A 25,793-nucleotide genomic window follows, 5' to 3' on the forward strand; every position below is an offset into this window, starting at 1 on the left:
CCTTACATAGACACCCAGAAGACAGTAACAAGGCTACATACTGAGTGGGTAAAACATCCAGTTTGTACGGAGCAAAAACTTACAGGAATGGGTTGCAGCACCAAGTACAAAGAAAATATTTACTGGAAAATGACACAAACCAAGAGCTACTTCTTCTCTACTCTGATGTGGAGTTGCCAGTGTTGGACTGGGGGTGGGCACAGTGAGTAGTCTCACAACACCAGGTTAAAGTCATAAGAAATAGGAGCAGGAGTAGGCCATCTAGCCCTTCGAGCCTGCCCTGCCATTCAATAAGATCATGGCTGATCTGAAGTGGATCAGTTCCACTTTCCCGCTTTCTCCCCATAACCCTTAATTCCCTTGTCTGTCAAAAACCTGTCTACCCGTGACTTAAATATATTTAGCGAGGTAGCCTCCACCACTTCAACGGGCAGAGAATTCCAGAGATTCACCACCCTTTGAGTGAAGAAGTTCCTCCTCAACTCCGTTCTAAACTGCACCCCCCCCCCCCCTTTATCTTGAGGCTGTGCCCTCTAGTCCTGCTGTCCTTTCTGAGCGGGAAGAACCTCTCTACCTCTACCCTATCCATCCCTTTCATTATCTTATACGTCTCTATAAGATCCCCCCTCATTCTTCTAAACTCCAACGAGTACAGACCCAGTCTATTTAGTCTCTCTTCATAGTCCAACTCCCTCATCTCCAGTATCAGCCTAGTAAACCTCCGCTGCACTCCCTCCAAGGCCAAAATATCCTTGCACAAGTGCGGCGACCAAAACTGCACACAGTACTCCAGCTGCGGCCTCACCAGTGCCCTGTACAGTTGCAGCAAGACCTCCCTGCTTTTATATTCTATCCCCCTCGCTATGAAGGCCAGCATCCCATTCGCCTTCTTGATCACCTGCTGCACCTGCAGACTGGGTTTTTGCGACTCATGCACAAGGACTCCCAGGTCCCTCTGCACCGTAGCATGCTGCAGCTTTTTGCCTTTTAAATAATAATCCCTCCTACAATTATTTCTGCCAAAGTGGATAACCTCACACTTACTAACATTGTACTCCATCTGCCAGGTCCTCGCCCACTCGCTCAGCTTATCCAGATCCCTCTGCAGACTTTCCACACCCTCCGCGCAATTTGCTTTTCCATTCTTCTTCGTGTCATTAGCAAATTTCGTCACCCTACACTCAGTCCCCTCCTCCAGATCATCTATATAAATGGTAAATAGTTGAGGCCCCAGCACCGATCCCTGCGGCACTCCACTAGTCACCAACCGCCAATCAGAATAGCACCCATTGATACCAACTCTCTGCCTCCTATTAGGCAACCAATCCTCTTTCCATGCTAACACCTTACCCCCAACTCCATGCACCTTAACCTTCTGAAGCAAGCTTTTGTGAGGCATCTTATCAAACGCCTTTTGAAAATTGAGAAACACCACATCCGCTGGTTCCAACAGGTTTATTTGGTAGCACGAGCCTTTGGAGCGCTGCTCCTTCATCAGGTGACTGCAGGATTTGTTTCACAAACAGGGTATATATAGACACAGACTCAACTACAAGATAATGGTTGGAAGGCGAACCTTAACAGATAATCAAGTCTTTACAGGTGCAGACAATGTGAGCGGAGAGAGGGTTAAGCACAGTTTAAAGAGGTGTGAACTGTCTCAAGCCAGGACGGTTAGTGAGGCTTTGCAAGCCCAGACAAGTCATGGGGGTTACAGTAGTGTGACACAAACCCAAGATCCTGGTTGAGGCCATCCTCATGCAGAACTTGGCTATCAGTTCCTGCTTGGTGATTCTGCATTGTATGTCTTGAAGGCCACTTGGAGAATGCTTACCCAAAGATCAGAGGCCGAATGCCTGTGACTGTTGAAGTGTTCCCCGACAGGAAGGGAACACTCCTGTCTGGTGATTGTCAAGCGGTATCCACTCACCCATTGTCGCAGCGTCTGCATGGTCTCCCCAATGTACCATGCCTCGGGACATCCTCTCCTGCAGCATATCAGGTAGACAATGTTGGCCAAGTTGCAAGAGTATGCATCATGTACTTGGTGGATGGTGTTCTCACGAGATGATGTTGATGATCCGGCATGTCTTGCAGAGGTTGCTGTGGCAGGGTTGTGTGGTGTCATGGTCATTGCTCTTCTGAAGGCTGGGTAGTTTGCTGCATACAATGTCTGTTTGAGGTTGCGTGGTTGTTTGAAGGCAAGTAGTGAGGGTGTGGGGATGGCCCTGGTGAGATGTTCATCTTCAAGTTGAAGGCTCCGGAGAAGATGTTGTAGCTTGCTGATGACATTTTCTTCCTTTGGACTCATGGCGAACGATCACTGAAACGACTATATGATGACATCAACAAGTTCCATCCCACCATCAGACTCACCATGGACTATTCTCCGGAATAGGCTGCATTTTTGGACACACACATCTCCATCAAGATAGTCATCTCAGCACTTCACTGTAATGTCTGTGCAAAATGTGCAAAGTCATTGCATCTTTTGTTGCTCTTGCCATGATGCAAGACATGAGGTGGACAACTACACCCTAAGTATGACTGTAACACTACATCACTCCTTTCCTTCTCTGAATGGTGTGCTTTTTCTGTACAGCTTGCAAGAAACAATACTTTTCACCGTATACTATTATATGTGATAATAAATCAAATCAGTGTAGAGTCCTCAGGAAGTTGAACAGGCCATCTGATTGGCAAGGAATATTGTTGATGCAGCATGAGGGACAAAAGAGTGAAGCTGTCCACAGTCCTGTAAAGAATAGAAAACCAAAAGCTTCCCTAGACGTTAGGAAAATGACCAGGTATGAATGTCTAATCGTTCTTGGCTGTCCTTGTTCAAATCTAATATTCAGCTAACAGGCAAGTTTAGAGAGATGTGTATGCAGTTTGCTGCCTTTGTGAAACCTCACATAGAGAATTGTTTACTCTCCTTATCAAGGGGTTGATGGACCTCAACTAAAGGGATTAAAAGCAACATACTCTGGACCATGGTATTAACCCCTAATGTGAGAGAAAAGAATGGGCCCTGTGTGCCAGACCATGTGTAGGATTATGAGGCTTTGTGAAGCATCAAGAACTCATACAGGGCTCTGCAGGAAAGATGTTCAACCTGACTGGGTATCCAGAATGATGGAACATAGTCCCAGAGTAATACTAAGATCATCTGAAACTGAGATGTGCAAGAACCTCTGCAAGGGTAAGATAGTGAGTTAACCCTCCACACTTGATAGTGCCTCAGCTGCACTGTCATTTCGTGGACTCCAAAGTTACATCAATATTTTCAGGATGCTAAAGATGTCAAGGATGATTGGAGGTTGGATCGGTTACAAGAATTTCCCTGATCAACCTGCATCGTGAGCAATCTCAAGGGGTCAAATGGTCTACTTAGTGTTTTTCCCTGTGCACCCATGTTTCTGGTTCCGCCTGAAAGAGCTCTCTGCCAGGTGTGAGAGTGACATGAAGGCATCCCTGACAAGGTAGCGTTTCATGTTGCTTTCAGTGTACCCACACGACTTGTGGGAAAATTTACTTTCTACTTGCAGGGGGATAGAATGCTGTGCAGCTTCTGATGCACTCATTTAGTGTACGGGGTCTAATATATCAGCAGAAGGATCAAAACAGCAGCAGGACTGTTGTCAAATAGTGTGATTTAATTCTGCTGTTATAAATGAAAGTATATGAGTGTACACTATCATGTGTTACAAAAACAGAGTTGCAGCCTGCCAGCCAGCAAGCACAGAACTGAAAACAAAATAATCAATATCAGCAGCTAACTCTGTCTGGAATTGATCAGCCATTAGCTTTCCACTGGCCTGTCAAGTTATACCCTTGCAATGACCTCCATGTGCTTCCGCAACATCCTGGCCCTCATCATCACCATCCCTTTCTCCATCCTCATCAGAGGAGAAATTTCAGTCCTCTATATCTCTTTCTGCCAAGATATCCCCCCACTTTATTACACAAGGCGCAGTAGACAGTATGGTCCAGGGGAGACACTGCGGTGAGAATTGGAGAACTCCACCTGAGTGGTCCAAAGTCAACCTTTAGAAGACCTCATCTGCTCAAACATGAGATTTGCCTGATGTGATCACGTACCAGCCGCGTGTTCAAAGATATCAGTATGAATGTGACTGGCTGATGCCAGGGACCTCTTGTGGCCACATGTATAGTCAACAGCTCCTTGCACTTGTGGGAATCCTCCAACGCTCTGGCTGCCTGGCTCTTGAGATCCAAATGGAATTTGACAAATTGGTGTGCTGTTGTGAAGAGGGCATCTGTCACCTCCCAGATGCACGTGTGTCGCTGACAGAGATGCTGCACAGGTCCCCCCAGAGCCCTGAAAGGAGCAACTGGCAAAACGTTTAAGGCCACGGAGACTTTAAATATCACCGACATAGGATTCCCTCCAAATTGTTGCAGACATGGGTCTTCGTGAAGCAGCTGACAGATGTGTGCAACTTTATGCTGGGACATCATCTATGCCTAATGTACATGGAGACAGTCTGCATTGATCAGGTAATGACAGCTATATGCAAAATCCTCCCTCAGATACCACTCCATTACTCTTGAAAATATATTGAGGCCATAAACATTCCTGTTGTCTATCCTGAGCCTTAATCATCAACATGCCTATCCCCTCCTAACCTTGATCCCTCCCGTCTCAAGGCCAGCTGAGAAACTTCAACATCTGATATGGTAGGATTTGAACCCGAGTCCACTGGGCATTACCCTGGGCCTTTGGATTACTCGACCAGTGACAATACCATCTCTTTGCTCCACTGCTCTACAACAGGATCAAGGCAAATGTGACTTTCTTATCCTCCTAACATGTCCTGGACAGTCTGGTTTCCCTCCCTGGATACTATCCCACCCTTCCCCATTGACCTTGCCTCCCTTCGTCAGCCTCCGCACAGGTTGCACTGTCAGCACCCAATCTCAGTGGTTGTCAGGAAGCTTGAACCACCTTTAAAGTTCCAAGGAGTTAATTGAAAAAAATTCATCACTCCATCGGGAATCTGATTTGCTGCCTCCAGCTAAATTAGTTTCTTCTGCTTGCCTGACACTTGAGGTAGGCCTCAAGGTGGTTGTGGGGGTAAGGGAGTAGGACAGAAAAACTGATAACAGACAGCAAGCAGCACCCATCAACCTGTGACCTAACAATGGGCAGAACTTCCATGAGAAGGGAAGAAATTGGTATGTGGAAAAATCTGCATGATCCTGAATTTTTTTTAAAGGAGCTCCAAAAAAATAATCATACAGTAGTGGGACATGAGTCCGTGCCTGCAAAATAGCTCACGTGGCAAAGTTTACAATCTCAGTCAAGTGGCTGTGGAGGCATCATAGGCATGAGAATCAGAGGGAGAGGCTGCTCACCAGTATCTCTGAGGCTTGTGACTGGTGCCTCGTTGGGGAAGAGAATGGTCACAATTGCCAACATCCACAGCTTACAAACTTCATTCAACGTGCATGATTCACACAGCAAAGTTAACAGCTCCAGTTAAAACTTCCCTTTGAATTGTGAGCATTCAAAATATTTGTAAACCAATTGTAAGAGTGGATGTGATGTTGTGTAATAAAGGAAGAAAAGGAAACAATTAATTACAATTTGAAACAAAGTAAATCCATGAAAAGAAAATTAAAAATTTAAATCTGATTAAAGGCATGTCTGCACTCATCATATTCTCACATATCTGCTGCAGATGAAGTTGGTGTCAGTGACAAGACTGGATTGGATTGCACCTTGTGCAGTCTCCCTGTAGGCCCAACCTTCCACTGAAAGAGGCAGAAAAAAGCTCCTCACGCTCAAAGAGTCATTAAGGAAGCAGTTCTTACCTTGTTTAACCAGTCTGCACGTTCAAGATCCTGGAAGTTAATCTGTAAAGAGAGAATGTATCTTCAGTTTGTCTATCTTTTAATAAAGTGATAAAAATCAAACCAGGGATTCACAACATGTGTGTAAATCAGTGCACCTCACAATTTGCTGTCCAATAATTTTAAATTCTCAGTAAACAAAACTCTGCCTTGGATTGCATAAAAACTACCCTTATTCATATATGCTGGGAAGTTTTTGTCTCCAATATTTCTCATGGTAAATACATTTAGTTTCAAAATGGAAATCCTCACAAAGGCAAGTAAAATATTGCTGCAAGTTATTAGAGGTGGTTGCTTGGTATTGGTATCACAGGAAGTCAAAATAAGTAAATTACCATTTAATTTTCATCACCTCCTACAGTATTGTCTACCTGCCACATCAGAGAGGCACTGAGCTTTCTTGTACATGTCAACGGCTCAGGAACAGGCTCCCTTGTCTCATTTTGGTCACAAAGGGAGGTCTCAAACACAAACTTTGTGGAATGAGAGAAGTTATTCAGCTCCTGAAGCCAATTCCATCAGAGATTCTACCCAATAAGTGAGATCTCCCAAGGAAAAGATCTATAAAATTTTGCTATACTCCATGCCTCCAAAAGAGAGATAAGGCAGAACTTAACTCAGAATACTCAGTTAACTTTAACATTCTACATAGCCTGGGAGCAACAAAACTGATAAGAGATTTTCTCAAGAAAATTGGATGAAGTATGTAAAACAGACAGCTGATTTGCCGTCACCCATTCTGCACTACCACTCTGGATGAATTTGATGCCCAAAATATGCATGAAATTCAGGCTTCCCTGACAAAACAAATGCAATGCAATTTGGAAATAGTTCACAATACAGGAATGATTTGTGCCTGATTGTGGTTATAAATAGTTTAAGAAACAGCTGGCAACTATTCCAATTCCAAGGCAAAACTCAGTGGAAGGTTCCAGAACCTGCTGGAATACACATGGCCACGATTATGATATCCTTTCTACAGTACACTGCATAAATAAAAGCATTTCCTCTTCTTTTACCCAGTTTTTGACACAGGAATCTTTCACAGCCCAACACATGGTAGAGGATTCTGGGGAATTTATGTTTGTTATTTAAAAATGTAGATCACTGTTCTCTCCCTCATTTAAGGCCTAAAACAGTTAAAATAAAACCAAATTGACTATCTGAGTCAAAGTTGTGGGAAGAAGCTGACAAAATAAAGATGTAATTCCACTTAATTAGCGATTTTAAACAATGATCATGTCTGTGTTTGAAACTGGAGCAGGCATGAGGTGGGGAGATCCTTAAACAGCTACCAACTCTGCTTCATTAATTTCTAAACTACCAGCAATATGGAGGGAGGCCATGGGATGTCACCTGCTTGGTCTTGCTGAATTTTCATGTGGATTATCAAATTGTTTTAAAACTAAGACCCAGAAACCAAACATTAAATTTTTATTTTTACAAACAGAAAAACGTTCAAGGAGCTGGATGGTTTCTCCTATTCTGATGCAGCTTTCCTTTTGGATTGGACCAAGTTTAAATCTGCAATTCAGAATATTTCTGAAATGTAAATCTGCCACTGGGAGATTTAGAAACATAGAACAGTACAGGTCCTCCAGCCCTCGATGTTGTGCCGAGCAATGTCCAAACCCAAGGTCAAGCTATCCCACTCCCTATCATTCTGGTGTGTTCCATGTGCCTATCCAATAACCGCTTGAAAGTTCCTAAAGCGTCCGACTCCACTATCACAGCAGGCAGTGTATTCCACACCCCAGCCACTCTCTGGGTGAAGAATCTACCTCGGACATCCTCCCTATATCTCCCACCATGAACCTTATAGTTATGCCCCCGAGTAACAGCTACATCCACCTGAGGAAATAGTCTCTGCACGTCCACTCTATCTTTCCCCCTCATCATCTTATAAACCTCTATTAAGTCGCCTCTCATCCTCCTCCGCTCCAAAGAGAAAAGCCCCAGCTCCTTCAACCTTTCCTCATAAGATCTACCCTCCAAACCAGGCAGTATCCTGGTAAATCTCCTCTGCACTCTCTCCAATGCTTCCACATCCTTCTTATAGTGAGGTGACCGGAACTGCACACAATATTCCAAATGTGGTCTCACCAAGGTTCTATATAGTTGCAGCATAACCCCACGGGTCTTAAACTCAAACCCCCTGTTAATAAATGCTAACACACTAAGCCTTCTTCGTGGCTCTATCCACTTGAGTGGCAACCTTCAGAGATCTGTGGATATGAACCCCAAGATCTCTCTGTTCCTCCACATTCCTCAGAACCCTGCCGTTGACCCTGTAATCAGCATTCATGTTTGTCCTACCAACATGAATCACCTCGCACTTATCAGGGTTAAACTCCGTCTGTCACTTTTTGGCCCAGCTCTGCATCCTATCAATGTCTCTTTGCAGCCTGCAAGAGCCCTCCACCTCATCCACTACTCCACCAATCTTGGTGTCATCAGCAAATTTACTAACCCACCCTTCAGCCCCCTCTTCCAAGTCATTGATAAAAATCACAAATAGCAGAGGACCCAGCACTGATCCCTGTGGTACAGCGCTGGTAACTGGCCTCCAGCCTGAAAATTTTCCCTCCACCACCACCACCCTCTGTCTTCTATGAGACAGCCAGTTACTTATCCAATTGGCCAAATTTCCTTCTATCCCACACCTCCTTACTTTCTTCATGAGCCTACAGCACTGTGATGTACACTTTTTTTGATTTAGCACTCTGCATTGCTGTAGATATTCTGAGTATTCGGTACTCATGTCAGCATTGATAGCTCGATGGAAAAAGGTTACAGCTTCCGTTGGGTTATTTTTGTCAATTGGAGGAAATGTAGCCTTTTTGATGCAAGTCACTGCAGCTGCCTGGTACTATTGATAAGATAGCATGCAAACAATCATGAAATAAAAAGCTCACAGCAAAAAAAAACATCTGCCACTGTGGCAGTAGCATCAGATTCAGACTCAAAAAGGAAACCACATTGGCCATTTAGTCAATGCTTCATTAGTAAGGTAATAAGCACTTCTGAAAGATTGTGTGTAAGTAGGCGTGTGCATCTGAGATGGAATGGGATGCTTCTATTTCAGTGTATGTACATCTGACTGGAAGATCTGAATCTGTGCCATAATTCTCTAGCAGTCTCACTCTTGCCATCAATTTACGGTGAAGACTAGATGCTCAAATGAAATGGAACAAGGAGGCATCCCAGATCACCGTCTACTCTTACACACATCTCAACATATAATATGACAGAGTAGAAGGATCTCCAGGCCCTCTACCCAGAGGAGTTACAACAATGGGGGTAAAACAAAACTAAAATGCTAAATAATTTACTTCACCAGAAATATAGAGGAAGGGCATTTACCAGCAAAACAAAACCCAGTCAACATGTCAGTTTGCATCATGTGGTGCTGCACTGCATCAGCTTGTGTCGTGTGGTACCAGAAAGCGTTAGTTCCCATCACGTGGTGCCATAATACGACAATTTGCGTCACGTTGTGCTGTGATGTCAGCCATTATTAGCTTTTATAACCACCAACAGAACTCAATGCTGAAATTAAGCAGGCAACACCACCACCCATCACAAATTCAGCACTGACAACATTCAATATTGCGCACTTATTCTATGCGTTCTTTTCACGTGATTCAATCAGAAGATTTTAACATGTGGAAAGCTACAATTACATTTGCCACATGAATCACGATCATTCAAAGAGACTCCTGGAAATCTCAGTGCATTCAAGCAATGGCCAAGCCGAAAGCTGTACTTGTACATGCATCAAATAACAGTGTTTCCAGGACGTAGCACATCTCAGGGTCAAAGTCATTGATAAAATACTTTTCACATGATCTTTTCAATGTTTCAGTGTTACAACAACATCGGCTGTGTTAACCCAATGCACAACACATTCCAGACAATATTAAACTGTATCTTAGTTCTAGCTGCCTAAAAATATATCTAGGGCAGATCTTCATTCTGGTATCAATCTCTTCCTCCTCAAGACGTTCCTTAAAACTCCACGTGATTTGTCCCGTGTATTTCCTTATGTGGTTCAGTATCAAATTACAAACCTAATGCTCCTTTGAAGCACCCTGGGACATATATTAAGATGTACAGATACAAGTTCTTGCATTGCTGTAGTCAGTTACTCACCACTGGTAACCTAGTAATTAAAATAAATCATACTTCCCACATAGGAAACACATTGAATGATGAGTCTTCAAACTTATCTTTCAAGGACTCAATGTTCTTATCACGCTCTCAAAAAAAATAAAAAGTTGACCTCTTTTCACAGGGGGCTGGGTGGGACATCAAGCAGAACTTGGGGTGGGGGTGAGGAAATGGTATTGATGGGCCCACACTGGGAAGATGCCAGCATTTCTGGGCACATGGAGGAAACCAGAAACAAGCTCTTGCTACTTGCACTCACCAGCCCTAAGCAAACAAAAAAAAGTGTCCTACTGATCCTGCAAACCCCATTGGGTTCAGCAATAGAGGGTGCTGTCAAGTTTGATCCTGACTTTATAACTTGAATCATGTCCTGAGGTGTTTCAATAATAACTTACATTGATATAATTTTACGATTTTTAAGTATGATTTACCGATCGGTGAGTCTGACCTCAGTGGTTGGTAAGCTGATGGAGAGGCTTCTGAGGGACAAGATTTATGAGCATTTGGAGAAGTTTAGAATGATCAGAAATAGTCAACATGGTTTTGTCAAGGGCAGGTCGTGCCTTACGAGCCTAGTTGAGTTCTTTGAAAATGTGACTGAACACATTGACGAAGGGAGAGCAGTAGACGTGGTTTACATGGACTTCAGCAAGGCGTTTGATAAGGTTCCCCCATGCAAGACTTCTTGAGAAGGTGAGAGGGCATGGGATCCAACGGGCTTTGGCCTTGTGGATCCAGAACTGTCTTGCCTGCAGAAGGCAGAGAGTGGTTGTGGATGGGTCTTTTTCTGCATGGAGGTCGGTCACCAGTGGAGTGCCCCGGGGATCTGTTCTAGGACCCTTGCTGTTTGTCATTTTCATAAATGACCTGGATGAGGAAGTGGAGGGATGGGTTAGTAAGTTCGCCGACAATACGAAGGTTGGTGGCGTTGTGGATGGTCTGGAGGGATGTCAGAAGTTGCAGCAGGACGTAGATAGGATGCAAGACTGGGCAGAGAAGTGGCAGATGAACTTCAACGCAGATAAATGTGTAGTGGTCCATTTTGGCAGGACCATGGGATGAAGGAATATAATATCAAGGGTAGGAGTCTTAGCTGTGTTGAAGAGCAGAAGGATCTTGGGGTCCGGGTCCATAGGACTCTTAAATTGGCCTCGCAGGTGGAGGATGTGGTCAAGAAGGCGTATGGTGTGCTAGCCTTCATTAAATCGAGGGATTGAGTTTAGGAGTCGGGAGGTAATGCTGCAACTTTATAAGACCCTTGTCAGACCCCACTTGGAGTACTGTGCACAGTTCTGGTTGCCTCACTATAGGAAGGACGTGGAAGCTATTGAAAGGGTGCAGAGGAGATTTACAAGGATGTTGCCTGGATTGGGAGGCATACCTTATGAAGATAGGTTGAGGGAGCTGGGACTCTTCTCCCTGGAGAGACGAAGGTTGAGAGGCGACCTGATAGAGGTTTATAAGATGTTGAGAGGAATAGATAGGGTGGATTTCCCCGGGCTGAAATGGTCACTATGAGAGGACATAGATTTAAGGTGCAGGGAAGCAAGTACAGAGGAGATGTTAGGGGTAAGTTTTTCACTCAGAGGGTGGTGAGTGAATGGAATCGGCTGCGGTCGGTGGTGGTGGAGGCGAACTCGCTGGGGTCTTTTAAAAGACTTCTGGATGAGTATATGGGATCTAATGGGATTGGAGGTTATAGATAGGTCTATGGATTGGTAGGTATAGATGTGATCGGTGCAACTTGTGGGCCGAAAGGCCTGTTTGTGCTGTAGTGTTCTATGTTCAATGACTGGATTACCACTAGTGAGTAACTGAGTATAGCAATTCAAGAACTTGTATCTATATATCTTAATATCTGTGTATTCCTATAGTAAAATGTCCCACGTTTAACAATGAAATCTTAACATTTCAGACAAAATATGTCTTGACTTTAAAACAAAATATGACACTAAACCACATAAGAAGATATCAGACCAGATGACCAAAAGCATGGTCAAAAGGTAGGTTTTAAACTGCGGCTTAAAGAGAGGTGGTGAAAAAGCGTGGAGAGGGAATTCCAGATGTATTAACCCATTGGACAACACATTTCAGACAATATTAAACTGTATCTTCATTCTCGACATCTAAAAAAAATCTTGGACAGATCTTCATTCTGGTATCACTCTCTTCCTCCTCAAGACGTTCCTTAAAACTCTACTTGATTTGTCCCGTGTACTTCCTTATGTGATTCAGTATCAAATTACATACCTAATGCTCCTTTGAAGCACCTTGGGACATATATTAAGATACACAGATACAAGTTCTTGCATTGCTGTAGTCAGTTACTCACCACTGGTAACCCAGCAGGACCATTCGTGGTGAAGCAATTAGAAATCGAGATTCACAAAGCACCAGAATTGGAGGAGCACAGATATCTGAGGGTTGGATGAGATTACAGAGATATGAAGCGTGAGAACATGGATTGATTTGAAACCAAGAATGGGAATTTTAAAGTCAAGACATTACTTGATTGGGACCCAGTGTAGGTCAGTGAGCACAGGGAGTGATAGGAGAATGGGACTCGGTGGGAGTTAAGACATGAGCAAAGTTTTGGACGACTTCAAGTTTAGAGAGGGTGGAATATAGGAGACTAGCTTGGAGTGAGTTGGAAGAGTTGAGTCTATAGGTAACACCGGCACAAATGAGGGTTTCAGCAGCAGGTGAGCTTTCAGCCCCAAAATGTCTGTTGGGTTCATAACATCCACAGAAATTAAGTTACTCAAATGTCATGCTGCACATTATTGCTCTCATGGGATAAGGAACTACGTCACTTATTTTATTGTGGTAGCAAGGTTTTATCCCGGATCTCAAAATGACAGGGTTGAAGTCAGATAGGGCAAGGCCATCTCATATCAAAGTAAATTCACTTCACCTTGGGACATGAAAATTGTTTCATTTTGTAGTATAAAGATCGATAACTAGCCATCTCAATGATTGAATTACCTCCTGCCTTTCACATCCGCACTGGGAGCTGATACAGATGAAATGTCTCTCTCAATCCTTGTGACTGATTGCTCTTTGTGCCAAAATGTGCATTAGTGCACTTGGTTCAGACTCTGGGCACAGGAAAAGTCAGCAAAAGCAGCCAATGTCTTGTCAATCACCAATGAGGCTGGAAAAGAACATTTGCTCCCAATGTGTAACAGTTGCAAATTCAAACACCAATGAGAAGTGGATCAAAATTATGCCAGCAAACCTCTCATTCTGGACTCTTATCGCCTCAGTTATTGTCTCCTTCCCTTTCCAAACAGTCATCCCCCATTTTCAAAAAATTCCACTTACAACCTCTCTGTCCTTGCAAATTACCATCCCAGGTTTAAGGTGCTGGGGAGCAGGTACAGAGGAGATGTTAGGGGTAAGTTTTTCACTCGGTGGTGAGTGAGTGGAATCGGCTGCTGTCGGTGGTGGTAGAGGCGAACTCGGTAGGGTCTTTTAAAAGACTTCTGGATGAGTACATTGGATTTAATGGGATTGGGAGTTACAGATAGTTCTATGGCCTGGTAGGTAGGGATATGATCGGCACAACTTGTGGGCCGAAGGGCCTGTTTGTGCTGTAGTGTTCTATGTTCTATCTCTAATCTCTCTTGTTTTCTCGAAAATATTATTGCTTCCCAAGTCATTGACATCTCACTGCACATCCTTAAATCTCTTGGATCAGGTTACCACTCCACCACAGCCCTAACCAAAGTCACAAATAACATTAGCAATGATTGTGGAGATGTTATATTACCCCTCCCTATCCTTCTGAACCTTACTGATTGTTCACATGGTCAGCTACACAATCCACCTGCAAAATCTTCCCCCTGATGTCCAGTTGAATGGACTGCATTGCCTAATGCCACTCTTACTGAAAAATGTTTACTTATTAGTCACAAGTAGGCTTACATTAACACTGCAATGAAGTTACTGTGAAAATACCCTTGTCGCCTATTTGGGTACACTGAGGGAAAATTTGGCATGGCCAATGCACCCAACCAGCACATCTTTGGACTGTGGGAGGAAACTGGAGCATCCAGAGGAAACCCATGCAGATATGGAGAGAATGTGCAGACTCCATACAGGCAGTGCCTCAAGCCAGGAATCGAACCTGGGTCCCTGGCATTGTGAGGCAGCAGTGCTAACCACTGTGCCACCGTGCTACCTCAATGATCCAGTCATAGCCAGAGAACCACCTGCACTAGCTTCTGTTCTTGCTCCACAGTTTGCTCTCAAAGGATCAATCCATTCTCCCCTCTTCATATCTACATACTGCTGATATTAACAGTAGATCTGGGTTCAGCTTCTACATGAACACTGATGAAACCCAGCTTTACCACTCTTCCACCTCACTAGACTCCTCCACTGCCTCTGTGATGTCAGACTGCTTGTCAGTCTTGGATGGGCTACAATTTCCTCCAATTAAACATTGCCACAAATTCCACACCCTGCCAACTTCACTCCCCCTCTCCTCGCACTCTTACCTGGCCCACTATTTCAGATGGGTTACAACCTCAGAATTCTACTCAACCCAAAGCTGAGCAATTTTTTATTCATTTCTGGGATATAGGCATAGCTGGTTGGGTGAGCATTTACTGCCTATCCTCACTGCCCTCCATTGAGAAAATCAGCAGATTTCCTTCCCTAAAGGACATTAGCAAACCAGATGGTTTTTTTTTAAAACGACAATCAACAATGGTTTCATGGTCACGATTAGAGTTTTAATTTCAGATTCAAACCCGGATCCCCAGAGCTTGCCCTGGGTCTCTGGATTACTAGTCCAGTGACAATACCGCTATGCCACCATCTGCCATTTCCATCACAGGAGCCAGCTACTTGCACCTCTAACACACAAGAACATAATAAATAGAAGCAGGAGTCAGCCACCAGGCCCTTCAGTCATTCATGGCTGATCTATGCTGGCCTCAATTCCTTTTCTTTGCCATTTCACCATAGCCCTTTATTCCTCGAATATTTATCCACCTCCACTTTAAATACTTCTAATGATCCAGCCTCCACCACCCTTTGGGCCAGAGAATTCCAGGAGATTCACTACACTCTGCTTGAAGAAATTTCTACTCACCTCAGTTATAAATGACTAGCCCTTTATCTTGTAGCTATGTTCCCTTGTTTGAAACTTTCCCACTAGTGAAAACATCTCACCATCTACCCTGTCAGCCCCCCTCAGAATCTTGTATGTTTGAATAAGGTCACCCCTCACTCTTCTAATCTTCAACAAATACAGACCCAGACAATTTAGTCTCTCTTGATAAGACAGTCTCTCATCCCAGGAATTAGCCTGGTGAATCCCCTTTGGACTGCCTCCAATGTTACTATATCTTTTTGTAGGCAAGGGGACCAAAACTATATACACTATATTCCAGGTGAGGCCTCACCAACATCCTGTATAATTGCAACAAAACTCCCTATTTTTAAACTCCAACCCCTTTGCAATAAAGACCAAAGCATAATTTGCCTTCTTAACTATCTGTTGGACCTGCTTGCTAGCTTTGTCTGATTCATGCACTAGAACATCTAGATCCCTCTGTACTTCACTCACCTGCGTTCTCTCTCCATCTGATCATAATCTGCCTTTTGATTTCTCCTACCGAAGTGAATAACCTCATTCTTCCCCACATTAAACTCCATTTGCCAGGTTTTCATCCAGTCACCCAATCTATCTGTATTTCATTGCAGAATCACAATATTCTCATCATAACATGCCCTTCTACCTATCATTGTTTAAATTGGCAAATTTAGAAACCTTACATCCTGTTCCTTCCTCAAGGTCATTAATGTAAATAGTGGACAATTGTGGACCAAAAACAGACCCCTGCGGTACTCCACTAGTTACATCTTTCCACTCTGAAAAGGACTCATTTATTCCAACTCTTTATCCACACCAACACACTTTCTCTAATTCCATGGGTTTTTACTTTACGCACCAGCATCTTGTGACATCTTGCAAATGGTTTTTTTTTTAAAACAACAATCAACAATGGCTTCATGGTCATCATTAGACTTTTAATTTCAGATTCGAACTTGGATCCCCAGAGCTTGCCCTGGGTCTCTGGATTACTAGTTCACTACCAGTCCACAATACCACTACGCCACTATCTCCCATTTCCATCACAGGAACCAGCTACTTGTCACCTTTTGGAAATCTAAATACACTACATCTACAGGTTCCCCTCTATCTACTCTCCCTGTTACACCCTCTGATCATGGCTGCAAACGCATCCTCTCCTCGTCTCTCTCTTCACTTCACCATTATTAGCTGTGTCATTAGCTGTTTAGGTTCTAAGTTCTGGAATCCCCAGACTAATCTGGCCAAGTTTTTTGTTAACCCTTTTAATGTTTTCTTTGGCTCAATTCCATTTTTTCTCATTGTGTCTGTGAAGTGCTATGGGAGTGTTTCATATTATGTGCAATTACAGCAGTAATTGAATTACAGTTTCCTCTGAATATTCCTGTTTCCTCCCACAGTCCAAAGATGCGTGAGTTAGGTGGAATGGCCATACTAAATTGCCCCTTAGTGTCCAAAGATGTCTAGATTAGGGAGAACAGCAGGGTAAATGTGAGGGGTTTTGGGGATAGGGCCTGGGTAAAAATGCTCTGACAGAGAGAGTCAGTGCAGGCTCAAATTGCCTCCTTCTTCACTGTATGCACTGTTATGTTCAAACAAGATATTGGGGCTATGCTGAATGAGATGAAAAACTGCAAAAGAGGAGAAGTATTGTTTGCCTGAACCATAAGTGATTCCTGCATTAATCAGCATACTCAGTGACAGGAAAGAATGTACTATTACAGTGTAGGCATTGCTGCTGTTTCTCTGGGCTTTGCGTTTTACTGTACACATGGACTGCAATCTGCTTGCAGGGTTAAATTCACCTAATATCTTATAGGTAAGCAAGCCCAAAGGTTGTAAACCAAGTCCTTTTACTGGGCTCAATGTTTCAGTAAATCTGTCAAGTAGCTTAGAGCATTTAGTATAATCTGATAAAATTTATTCTTCAACAAGCTGATATTGGTTTTCTTAATTTCAGAAGCAGAAGAATAAACAACCATAGCACTGATTTTTTTTTTAAATCAAAAATAAATTTACGTGCCTACTCTGTGAAATGTAGGTATTATCTTTTCTGACATTTCTACAGTACATGTCTGAAGTTGAGCCAAAGCTCCTTGGAGAAATCTTTTCAATGAGATAAAACATAAATGGTTTCAGAAGTCAGTGAGGATCTCTTGGGCAAGTGCAGAGCAACATTGACTCATGTGGAATATGAAGTTGGGCCAAATACTGATTTTTAACATGCAATTTTAACCGAACCTGATCAAAGATTTCAGTTAGATGCCCGTTTTACATCTCATCTGACTTTCTCTGCCATTGACTCTGGGCTAAGCCATGGAGAATGGGGTGCATGGGAGGCACTGCTGGTGTGTTTGAAACTACAGTAGGAGACACACCTCAGGAAAGAAGAAGCAAAGAGAGTAGAATGATGAAGAGGAGAATAGAAAAAACACCCAGTAGAATTAATATCACTCAATGGCCTTTCCATTGCTTCCATTATCCTTCCTTTTGTTGCTTCTACTCTGAGGTTAGTTGAAACTCTGACTTTATGATAATACTGAGTTTTCTCGAGCTAAGCTGCAGGACGGATCAATTCTGCTACAATAATGCAGAAGATAGATCAATTTTGCTACAATAATGTCGCATCCTATCCAAGTTCAATCAGTGGAACAGCTGCTGATCTTAGCAAGACAACGTCTATTGCCTGTATTTCCTTAGTAAATCTTAATGATTCAACTCCTCTCAGAGTTATTTTCCTTGAGGCCTGTGCTAATCAATTACTTGATATGCCCTTGAATTTGAGCTGATTTGGGCCAAATTTCCTGGTGAACAGAACTGTGCAAAATTTTCAGCAGTAACATGTCTGATTTTAACTGACATGTAAACACCACACTAATTGCGAAATCATGTTCATCAATATTTCTAAAATTCAACATCCTCATTCAAAAGTCAGTTTGTTAAAATAGAAAAATATGGCTGAGCTGAATGAGGACACACAGCTTTATAATGGGTTTTTGTCAACTGTGGAACCACAGTACAGCAAAATAGGTCTGTGCTATATCACGCACAATACCCACTGTTGATTAGCCAGGGAAGGATATACAGGCAATGACAAGTTCCATTTTGCATTACTTTAATGCAAAGTTAAAAAGATACAATAATTTGGATAAAGCTCGAGGAGCATAACATGATATGCAGCTGCTGACTAATGAGATCATTCTTGAGGACAACTGGCTGGTGTTCAGAGCACACCACAGCACCCCATTTGCTTTAGGGAAGTTTATTTTGGAAACAGATCGAAAGATAAAAATTTGAAAGAGCAGCTGTGAGGTTTGAAGAATAAAAACATCATTTCCCATTTTTCATGCTGTGCCACAGGGCACGAATCACCTTATAATGGAACCAAATCAATCGAGACATCAGACAGGGACATTCAAACTATCAATTCTGACTCTGGCCCTTATCTAGTGTAAACAAAGCAAAGTTTTGTAGGTTGCATTTTATAAATAATTATGAGATTATCTCTTTCAAATAGCGATCTAGTTACTTCCACTCCCCCCGTCTTTTCCCAATATGCTTACATTTTTTTCTTTCAATTTTTTTTCCTTTTAGGCTACTATTGAATGGGCATCCACTATCCTATATAGTATTATATTTCATATTCCCTGAAGCAAAGCGATTTGATGACTCTACTACAGCAGGGGTGCCATTGCAAAGACAAGAAAGGGTGTGATATGGAGAAATCAACATTTCCCTTTCCCCTCCTCCTGAAAGCCATGTCAATCTGCAGACACCCTATAATACTGACACACTCCAGGTGATCCTGTTAAGTACTGACACACCCAGGGAGCCCTGTGTAAATACTGAATCTCGGGGCCTCCTGTAAATATTGACATTCTGGGGGCTGTCTGTAAATATTGGTTCACAATCCAAGATGCGTTCTCAACTCTTGAAAGATAGCCCTAACTATCCAAAGGAAAAGTGTTGTTATAATTGCACAAAATGTTTGTTACTTGAATGTTGTAACAAAAGTAACACAATAGTACAAATATGGAAAACAACAGATTGACAATAAATTACAGAATTCTCAAGGCACTTTGGCCCCTGGCAGACAGAAAAATTAGTCCCTTGCCATCTCATTGCAACACCTCTCACTGCCTCGGAAATAGAGTCCAATGAATTGTAGATGATCAGGAATGTGCAGCTGCAGTTTCCTGAAATATTTACAGAGTTGGTGTTACTCCATGTATGGTCAACAGCTTTTTAAACCAGCCAGTATGTTTCTTGTGTTGTAGGAACAGATATTTGATTGGCATGTGCCAGACAAGGATCATCACAGATGAGGAGGCCCAAAAGTGAAAGATACTGAAGGGCAAGAGTGCAGCTGGGAATTCCAAGGAGGAAGGAGATCAGTTGTTGACATGATTTAGGGCTGTGACGCGCCTTTTGTCAGGATGTAAGCAGGGAGAAGTCATAGGGATTGAAAAGCAGCTGAACTTTAGTCCTTGTATCTGACTGGTTCTTTAAGAAAAATAATCATCTTTCCTGTCTGACTGATATATTGCAGGGTCATGCAACCAAAAAGAATGAAACTTGAGGCTAGAGACACAATGATATTATAAATAATTAAGACTTTTCACCTTGTTTGATTTTAGATGGCATTGTGGCAAGAATCTATATAATAGATTGTGAACACATATATAATAGATACTGACAATTTATGATGTTAAACGCTCCATTCTATTCATACCTATAATCTATTATTTAATATTAAAAGTGGTCACACAGGTCACACACAAGATGCTACACTTTGTTATTGATACAAAGTCCCTGACCAAACAATTATACAAAGAACAAAGAAAATTACAGCTCAGGAACAGACTCTTCAGCCCTCCAAGCCTGCTGCCCGACTGAACTAAAACCCCCTACCCTTCCAGGGACCATGCCCCTCTATTCTCATCCAATTCATGTATTGTCAAGACGCCCTGAATGATCTCGGGTGAAGCTTTGTTTACTTGACAACTAGATTTTATGGCCGTATGGTTACTCCAATTTAGCAGTACAATACTTCATTACTTAATGCAGTATAACTTGCTCTTATACATCAGCATTTCGTCTGAGTTACCATGAGCAACAATATGAGAGGTAACAATGGCTGGAATTTTCTAAATGTAGTGGCAGGTTCCAGCAGAACTGTTCCCACTGGCCAGAATGGCGGAAACTTGTGCCCAATTCCACGCTTGGAACATCAGCCGAGAATCTCTCCAAATCACCTGGAGATTTGGGAGCTGATTTGTCCGCCCACCATCAGCTGGTGGGTTCAAAGCACCAGATCTAAACACCAGTCCAACACACTCATATCATGCTGTCCAGCCCACTTGTCTTCAGGAGGCCTCTAAAAATAGCGTGCAGACAGAAGCAAAGGGCTGCGAGCCTTAAGGTGGTGGCAGCACCTTGCTTCAGCCACTAGGCCCTCAAGGTCTTGATCAGAGGAGTCCTGGTGCAGAGGCATGTCCTCTACCTGCAGGATGGTTCCAAAAGACACCCAAATATCACCTTGCCATCTGGGAGGCCGTCGCCCAGGAGGTCAGCATGGTTGGCAATTGTAGCCCGAAGTGCCACACAGTGCACGAAGTAGATGATCTTATCCACTCCAAGGAAAGTCATCTTCAACTCCCTCCACAGTACCAACTCTCATCATGAGATCGTGTACTTCAATGGCTATTCTCACAGATCTCTCACATCCATTAGCAGGTCACACATATCAATACTCATTCTCTCAGAGACTTTCACATCACCACTATCCCATCTATCATATTGCTCTAGTCTCTGGTGTTTCTGACAGGGGTCGCCACATACAGGGGACTTGCATTTCACCCAACCTCCATTCCATCTCTCTGATCACATGCCTTTCTTTCATCTTCATATAGGGTTAGGAAAGTTAGAACAATTTTGATGCCACTGAGATACATCATGCTCCAAATGACTGTTCCTGTCACATGCCTGCTGCTCTTCTGCACCTCCTATCTCTGACTTTTGACCACAAGATCCATATAGCTCGTGGACTGCCTGTCATTTGTGACTCCTTTCCCTTCAGCAATGGGAGTCTCTGCTCTCATGCCTCCTGTCTACAGGACCCTGAACAAAAAACCTTCCCCATTGCATTAAGTACCAAGGACAACAATGGCCCTCAAACCACAGCACCCCCATTGCCTGAGTGCCCATGCGAACCATCCCCAATGTGCCACACTAACAAGCCCCCGACCATTCCAAAGTCTGTGTGCATCCCCTTCCAGTAAACAATGCTGCATCCCTTTGACCCCTTTGTTTGCCAATGCTTCATGCATTCTTGCTGGGGTCCAACTTTTCAGCCCTTGGTTTTCCCTCTGACTTCCATTGTTCGTCATCCTCCTCTACCTCTTGACCCTCTGCCTTCCATTGTGCCCTCTTCCCTTGCATAACCTTCCTTCCCCATTGCTGCCCATGTCTTTGAAGCCCCACTCTCAGTCTTCCAGTGGGTCAAAGTAGAGACCGCAGAAGTTCTGCAGCATAGAGCTGTCCATATAGACAATGGTTTCAGGCACCCCCTGCGGTCCACAACTCCAGGCACAGTACTGGTCAGTGGCAGGTACATGAGTCATGCAGCGGTGTTATTTGGACAGATGTCAACATGCAGCTGAGGGCATGAACCAGTCTGTCTCAGCACTGTGGCATTCAGTGCAACAAGAGTCCGCAACACCATGGCAGGCAGACTTTGAATGTTGCACTCACCTCAACGTCTCAAAGGAACTGAGGTCCAACTTGTGCATGCTACGTCTTTCCAAATGGGTTTAAGGCCGATGTTATTTCCCATTGGCATGCCACAAGATTTGAAGGCATGGGGAGATCTCGGCAGGCAGTTGTTTTTATGAGCTTTCATGACATGCAAATAATGTTCACGCCGCCAGGCAGCAGGATAACTGATTCATCATTATTAATCTGCCACTGGGAGATCTGCAAGCTGTTTTAACATCGGCAGGTTTCTGACTTTTTGGCTCCCGCTAGATTGTCTGCTTCCTGCCCACCACAGGCGGAATGGGAAAATTCTACCCAATACGTCCATCACATGGTTGAAAATAGGAAGAAATCACCAGTGTATAATATTGATAGACAACAATGAGAAAAGGTGACAAGTCATTCCATTTTGGTTTTTCTGACGGAGATAATCTAGTCCATCTCCAAGGAGTCAAGAAGCATCCAGACAAAGAAACTACAAACATCAATTAGCATCCAGTTAATATCAGGCTGCACCTATTCGAATCTCTTCCTCATGTTTAGCATCCAAGGACTAGGCTAATTTACACTTTGCCCCATGTTAGCTCCTATGCTTCAAAACCCAAGCTTCATATGGAGCAGGTGATGTCTTTGTCATCTTTTCTAGTAGAGTTATGCACACTGACCTCATTCACTTGCATAATGACTCAAAATTAAGTAACAGAAAACTGTCAATCTAAAATTCTAATCACATCCTAGGGTTCAGAATGAAGAACCTCGGAGGGCAGCACGGTGTGCTGCAGGGGTTAGCACTGCTGCCTCACAGTGCCAGGAACCCGGGTTCGATTCTGGCCTCCGGTAACTGTCTGTGCAGAGTTTGCACATTTTCCCCATGTCTGTGTGGGTTTCCTCCAGGTGCTTCGGTTTCCTCCCACACTACAAAGATGTGTACGTTAGGTGGATTGGCCATGGTAAATGCACGGAGCTATGGGGAGGGGTGGGGGGAGATAGGTCTGGGTAAAATGCTCTTTTGGAGAGTTAGTGCAGACCCGATGGGCTGAATGGCCTCCTCCTCCATTGTACGGATTCTAATCCAAACTTAACTGTTGCAGTTAATGATGCCAAGTGAATCAAGCAATTCAATTTTCACCCCATCCCAGAATTTTTTTTGTTTCAACTGTAATTGATATACAATTACAGAATGTCTCCTCTCTCTTGAGTTTGTAAACTGGGTAGAATGCAGTGCCAGTATTTACTGTGTCATTCTGGGAGCGCACAGAACTGTGTTCCACAATATAGTACACCAGATCAACAACAAAATAGTACAAGTCAAACGAACTCCCAACGTTGCCAGAAAAACAAGGCCCAAGAAACCAGCTCCACACTGTGAGAATTTCCTTAGTGTAGGGTGGGGCAGGATGGGACAAGTTAAAGTATTTAGCAAGTACTATATTTAACAGTGGCACTGGTTAAAGGTTTGATTCCATTTTTCTCTTCTGCCAAGTTTGAAAGTTTTTCAAACTTTACAAAAGTTTGCTAACAAGAAAACTTGTCTTTTATCTGATGAGTAACGAGAAAACCCCCGTGATCCATTTTCCCTCCTGACGACAAAAATGTTCCAATGCGGATATGACTGGTTTAGAGCACAAGATGAATCATAAAAGCGAGCTGCTCATTAAATGTGACTCATTGCCAAAAATTCACTCGATTCCTCTTCTGGCCAATTTGGATTTTTCCATGAAATGCCTTCACAAGGAAACATTTAGTTTAGAGCCAGTGTACTGTACGAACATATTTTTAAGTTGTTACTGTGTTGAAAGACTATGTTTTTTTGAGTATGCAATTTAGGTCATTAAATATGAATTAAAATAGTAGTAGACCATTTGGCCCCTTAAGCCAGCTCTACCATTCAATAAGATCATGGCTGATCTGACCTTGACACCAAGATGAACTGTGATACACTACCTCTTCACCCCAAATATACCTTTACAGATTTGTAAGGTCAACACAAGTTACAGCGTATAGCTCAGTCCATGTAAACCAGCAGGCTAACTGTAGTCAGGCACACCCCACTCTGAAACCAAGTGACAGATGCCACCCAAACAACTTCTGTGCATTTCCCAACAAAACCCCCAAACACTAGGTCTCACTAAAATCCTGAGTGTTTCTGAACTCCACTCTTGAAGAACACACCTCGGAATCTTCTCCTAAACAACGTTTTTCTCTCAGATGCCTTCACCATCCTTTGCCCTGGATAACCACATATATTCAAACTTAGAACATAAGAACATAAGAAATAGGAGCAGGAGTAGGCCATCTAGCCCTTCGAGCCTGCCCCGCCATTCAATAAGATCATGGCTGATCTGTCGTGGCTCAGTTCCACATTCCCGCTCTCTCCCCATAACCCTTAATCCCCTCTCTTATCAAAAACCCATCAACCCGCGTCTTAAAAATATTTAGCGAGGCAGCCTCCACCACCTCAACGGGCAGAGAATTCCAGAGATTCACCACCCTTTGAGTGAAGAAGTTCCTCCTCAACTCCATTCTAAACCGCCCCCCCTTTATCTTGAGGCTGTGCCCCCTAGTCCTACTGTCCTTTCTGAGCAGGAAGAGTCTCTCCACCTCTATCCTATCCATCCCATTCATCATCTTATATGTCTCAATGAGATCTCCCCTCATTCTTCTAAACTCTAACGAGTACAAGCCCAGTTTATTCAGCCTCTCCTCACAGCTCAACCCCCTCAACTCCGGCATCAGCCTAGTAAACCTCCTCTGCACTCCCTCCAAGGCCAAAATATCCTTGCGTAAGTACGGCGCCCAAAACTGCACACAGTACTCCAGCTGCAGCCTCACCAATGCCCTATACAGCCGCAGCAAGACCTCCCTACTTTTATATTCAATCCCCCTCGCTATGAAGGCCAGCATCCCATTCGCCTTCCTGATCACCTGCTGCACCTGCAAGCTGGGTTTTTGCGACTCATGCACAAGGACCCCGAGGTCCCTCTGCACCGTCGCCTGCTGCAGTTTTTCTCCATGTAAGTAATAATCCTTCCTACCATTATTCCTACCAAAGTGGACCACCTCGCACTTGCCAACATTAAATTCCATTTGCCAGTTCCTGGCCCATTCGCCCAGCCTACCCACACAATCTCTCAGGTATCTAGCCATGCCAACAGAAAACCACTGCTTCAGAGGCTGTATTAAGGTGTCAGCAACCTTAGGACTATCTCCGATGTCTGTTTCTTGCTAGCTGACATCTCCAGGTCTGTACTTTAGCCTCTCTCTCTCTGTTCCTGACTTCACTGACAGAACCCTTTTCCAAATTTCTGTTCTTTAACTTCCTGGAACTCTCAATCCCTTATTTTTGACTGTTCTTTAGCTTCTGGACTTGCTGTCTGTTCCTCTGCTAGACTATTAATCCAGAAACTCAGCTGATATTCTGGGGACCCAGGCTTGAATCCCACCATGGCAGATGGTGGAATTTGAATTCAATAAAAGATATCTGGAATTAAGCATCTACTGATGACCATGGAACCGTTATTGATTGTTGCAAAAACTCACTGGTTCACTAATGACCTTTAGGGAAGGAAATCTACTATCCTTACCTGGTCTAATCTACATGTGACTCCAGAGTCACAGCAATGTGGTTGACTCTCAACTGCCCTCAGGCAACCAGGGATGGGCAATAAATGCTAGCCAGCCATGTCCCATGAATGAATAAAAAGTCTGCAACCTTCTCACCATGAACAACACCACCAATTTTTATGTCATCTGCAAACTTACCAATTGTACCTTTTACATTCACATCCAAATTGTTAATGTCTGTAACAAACAGCAAGGCTCCCAGCATGAATCCCTGTGGTACACTGCTGGTCACAGCTTCCAATCACACAAGCAGCCCTCCACC

The 25,793-nt window shown here is 43.4% G+C and overlaps 1 protein-coding gene across 1 annotated transcript in view; it reads right to left on the minus strand.

The window, feature by feature from the left end:
* Nucleotides 1-25,793, minus strand: part of esyt1a (extended synaptotagmin-like protein 1a) — a 112,231-nt gene that overhangs the window by 58,395 nt on the left and 28,043 nt on the right. Inside the window, exon 2 of the mRNA XM_080183254.1 lies at nucleotides 5,839-5,880. Coding sequence (XP_080039380.1) covers nucleotides 5,839-5,880 — 42 coding nt within the window. The remainder of the gene's footprint in view (nucleotides 1-5,838; nucleotides 5,881-25,793) is intronic.

Source organism: Carcharhinus amblyrhynchos, unplaced genomic scaffold (genome assembly GCF_965287045.1).
Source record: "Carcharhinus amblyrhynchos unplaced genomic scaffold, sCarAmb.v2.hapA chromosome_202, whole genome shotgun sequence".
In the NCBI taxonomy this organism is placed as follows: Eukaryota; Metazoa; Chordata; class Chondrichthyes; order Carcharhiniformes; family Carcharhinidae; genus Carcharhinus; species Carcharhinus amblyrhynchos.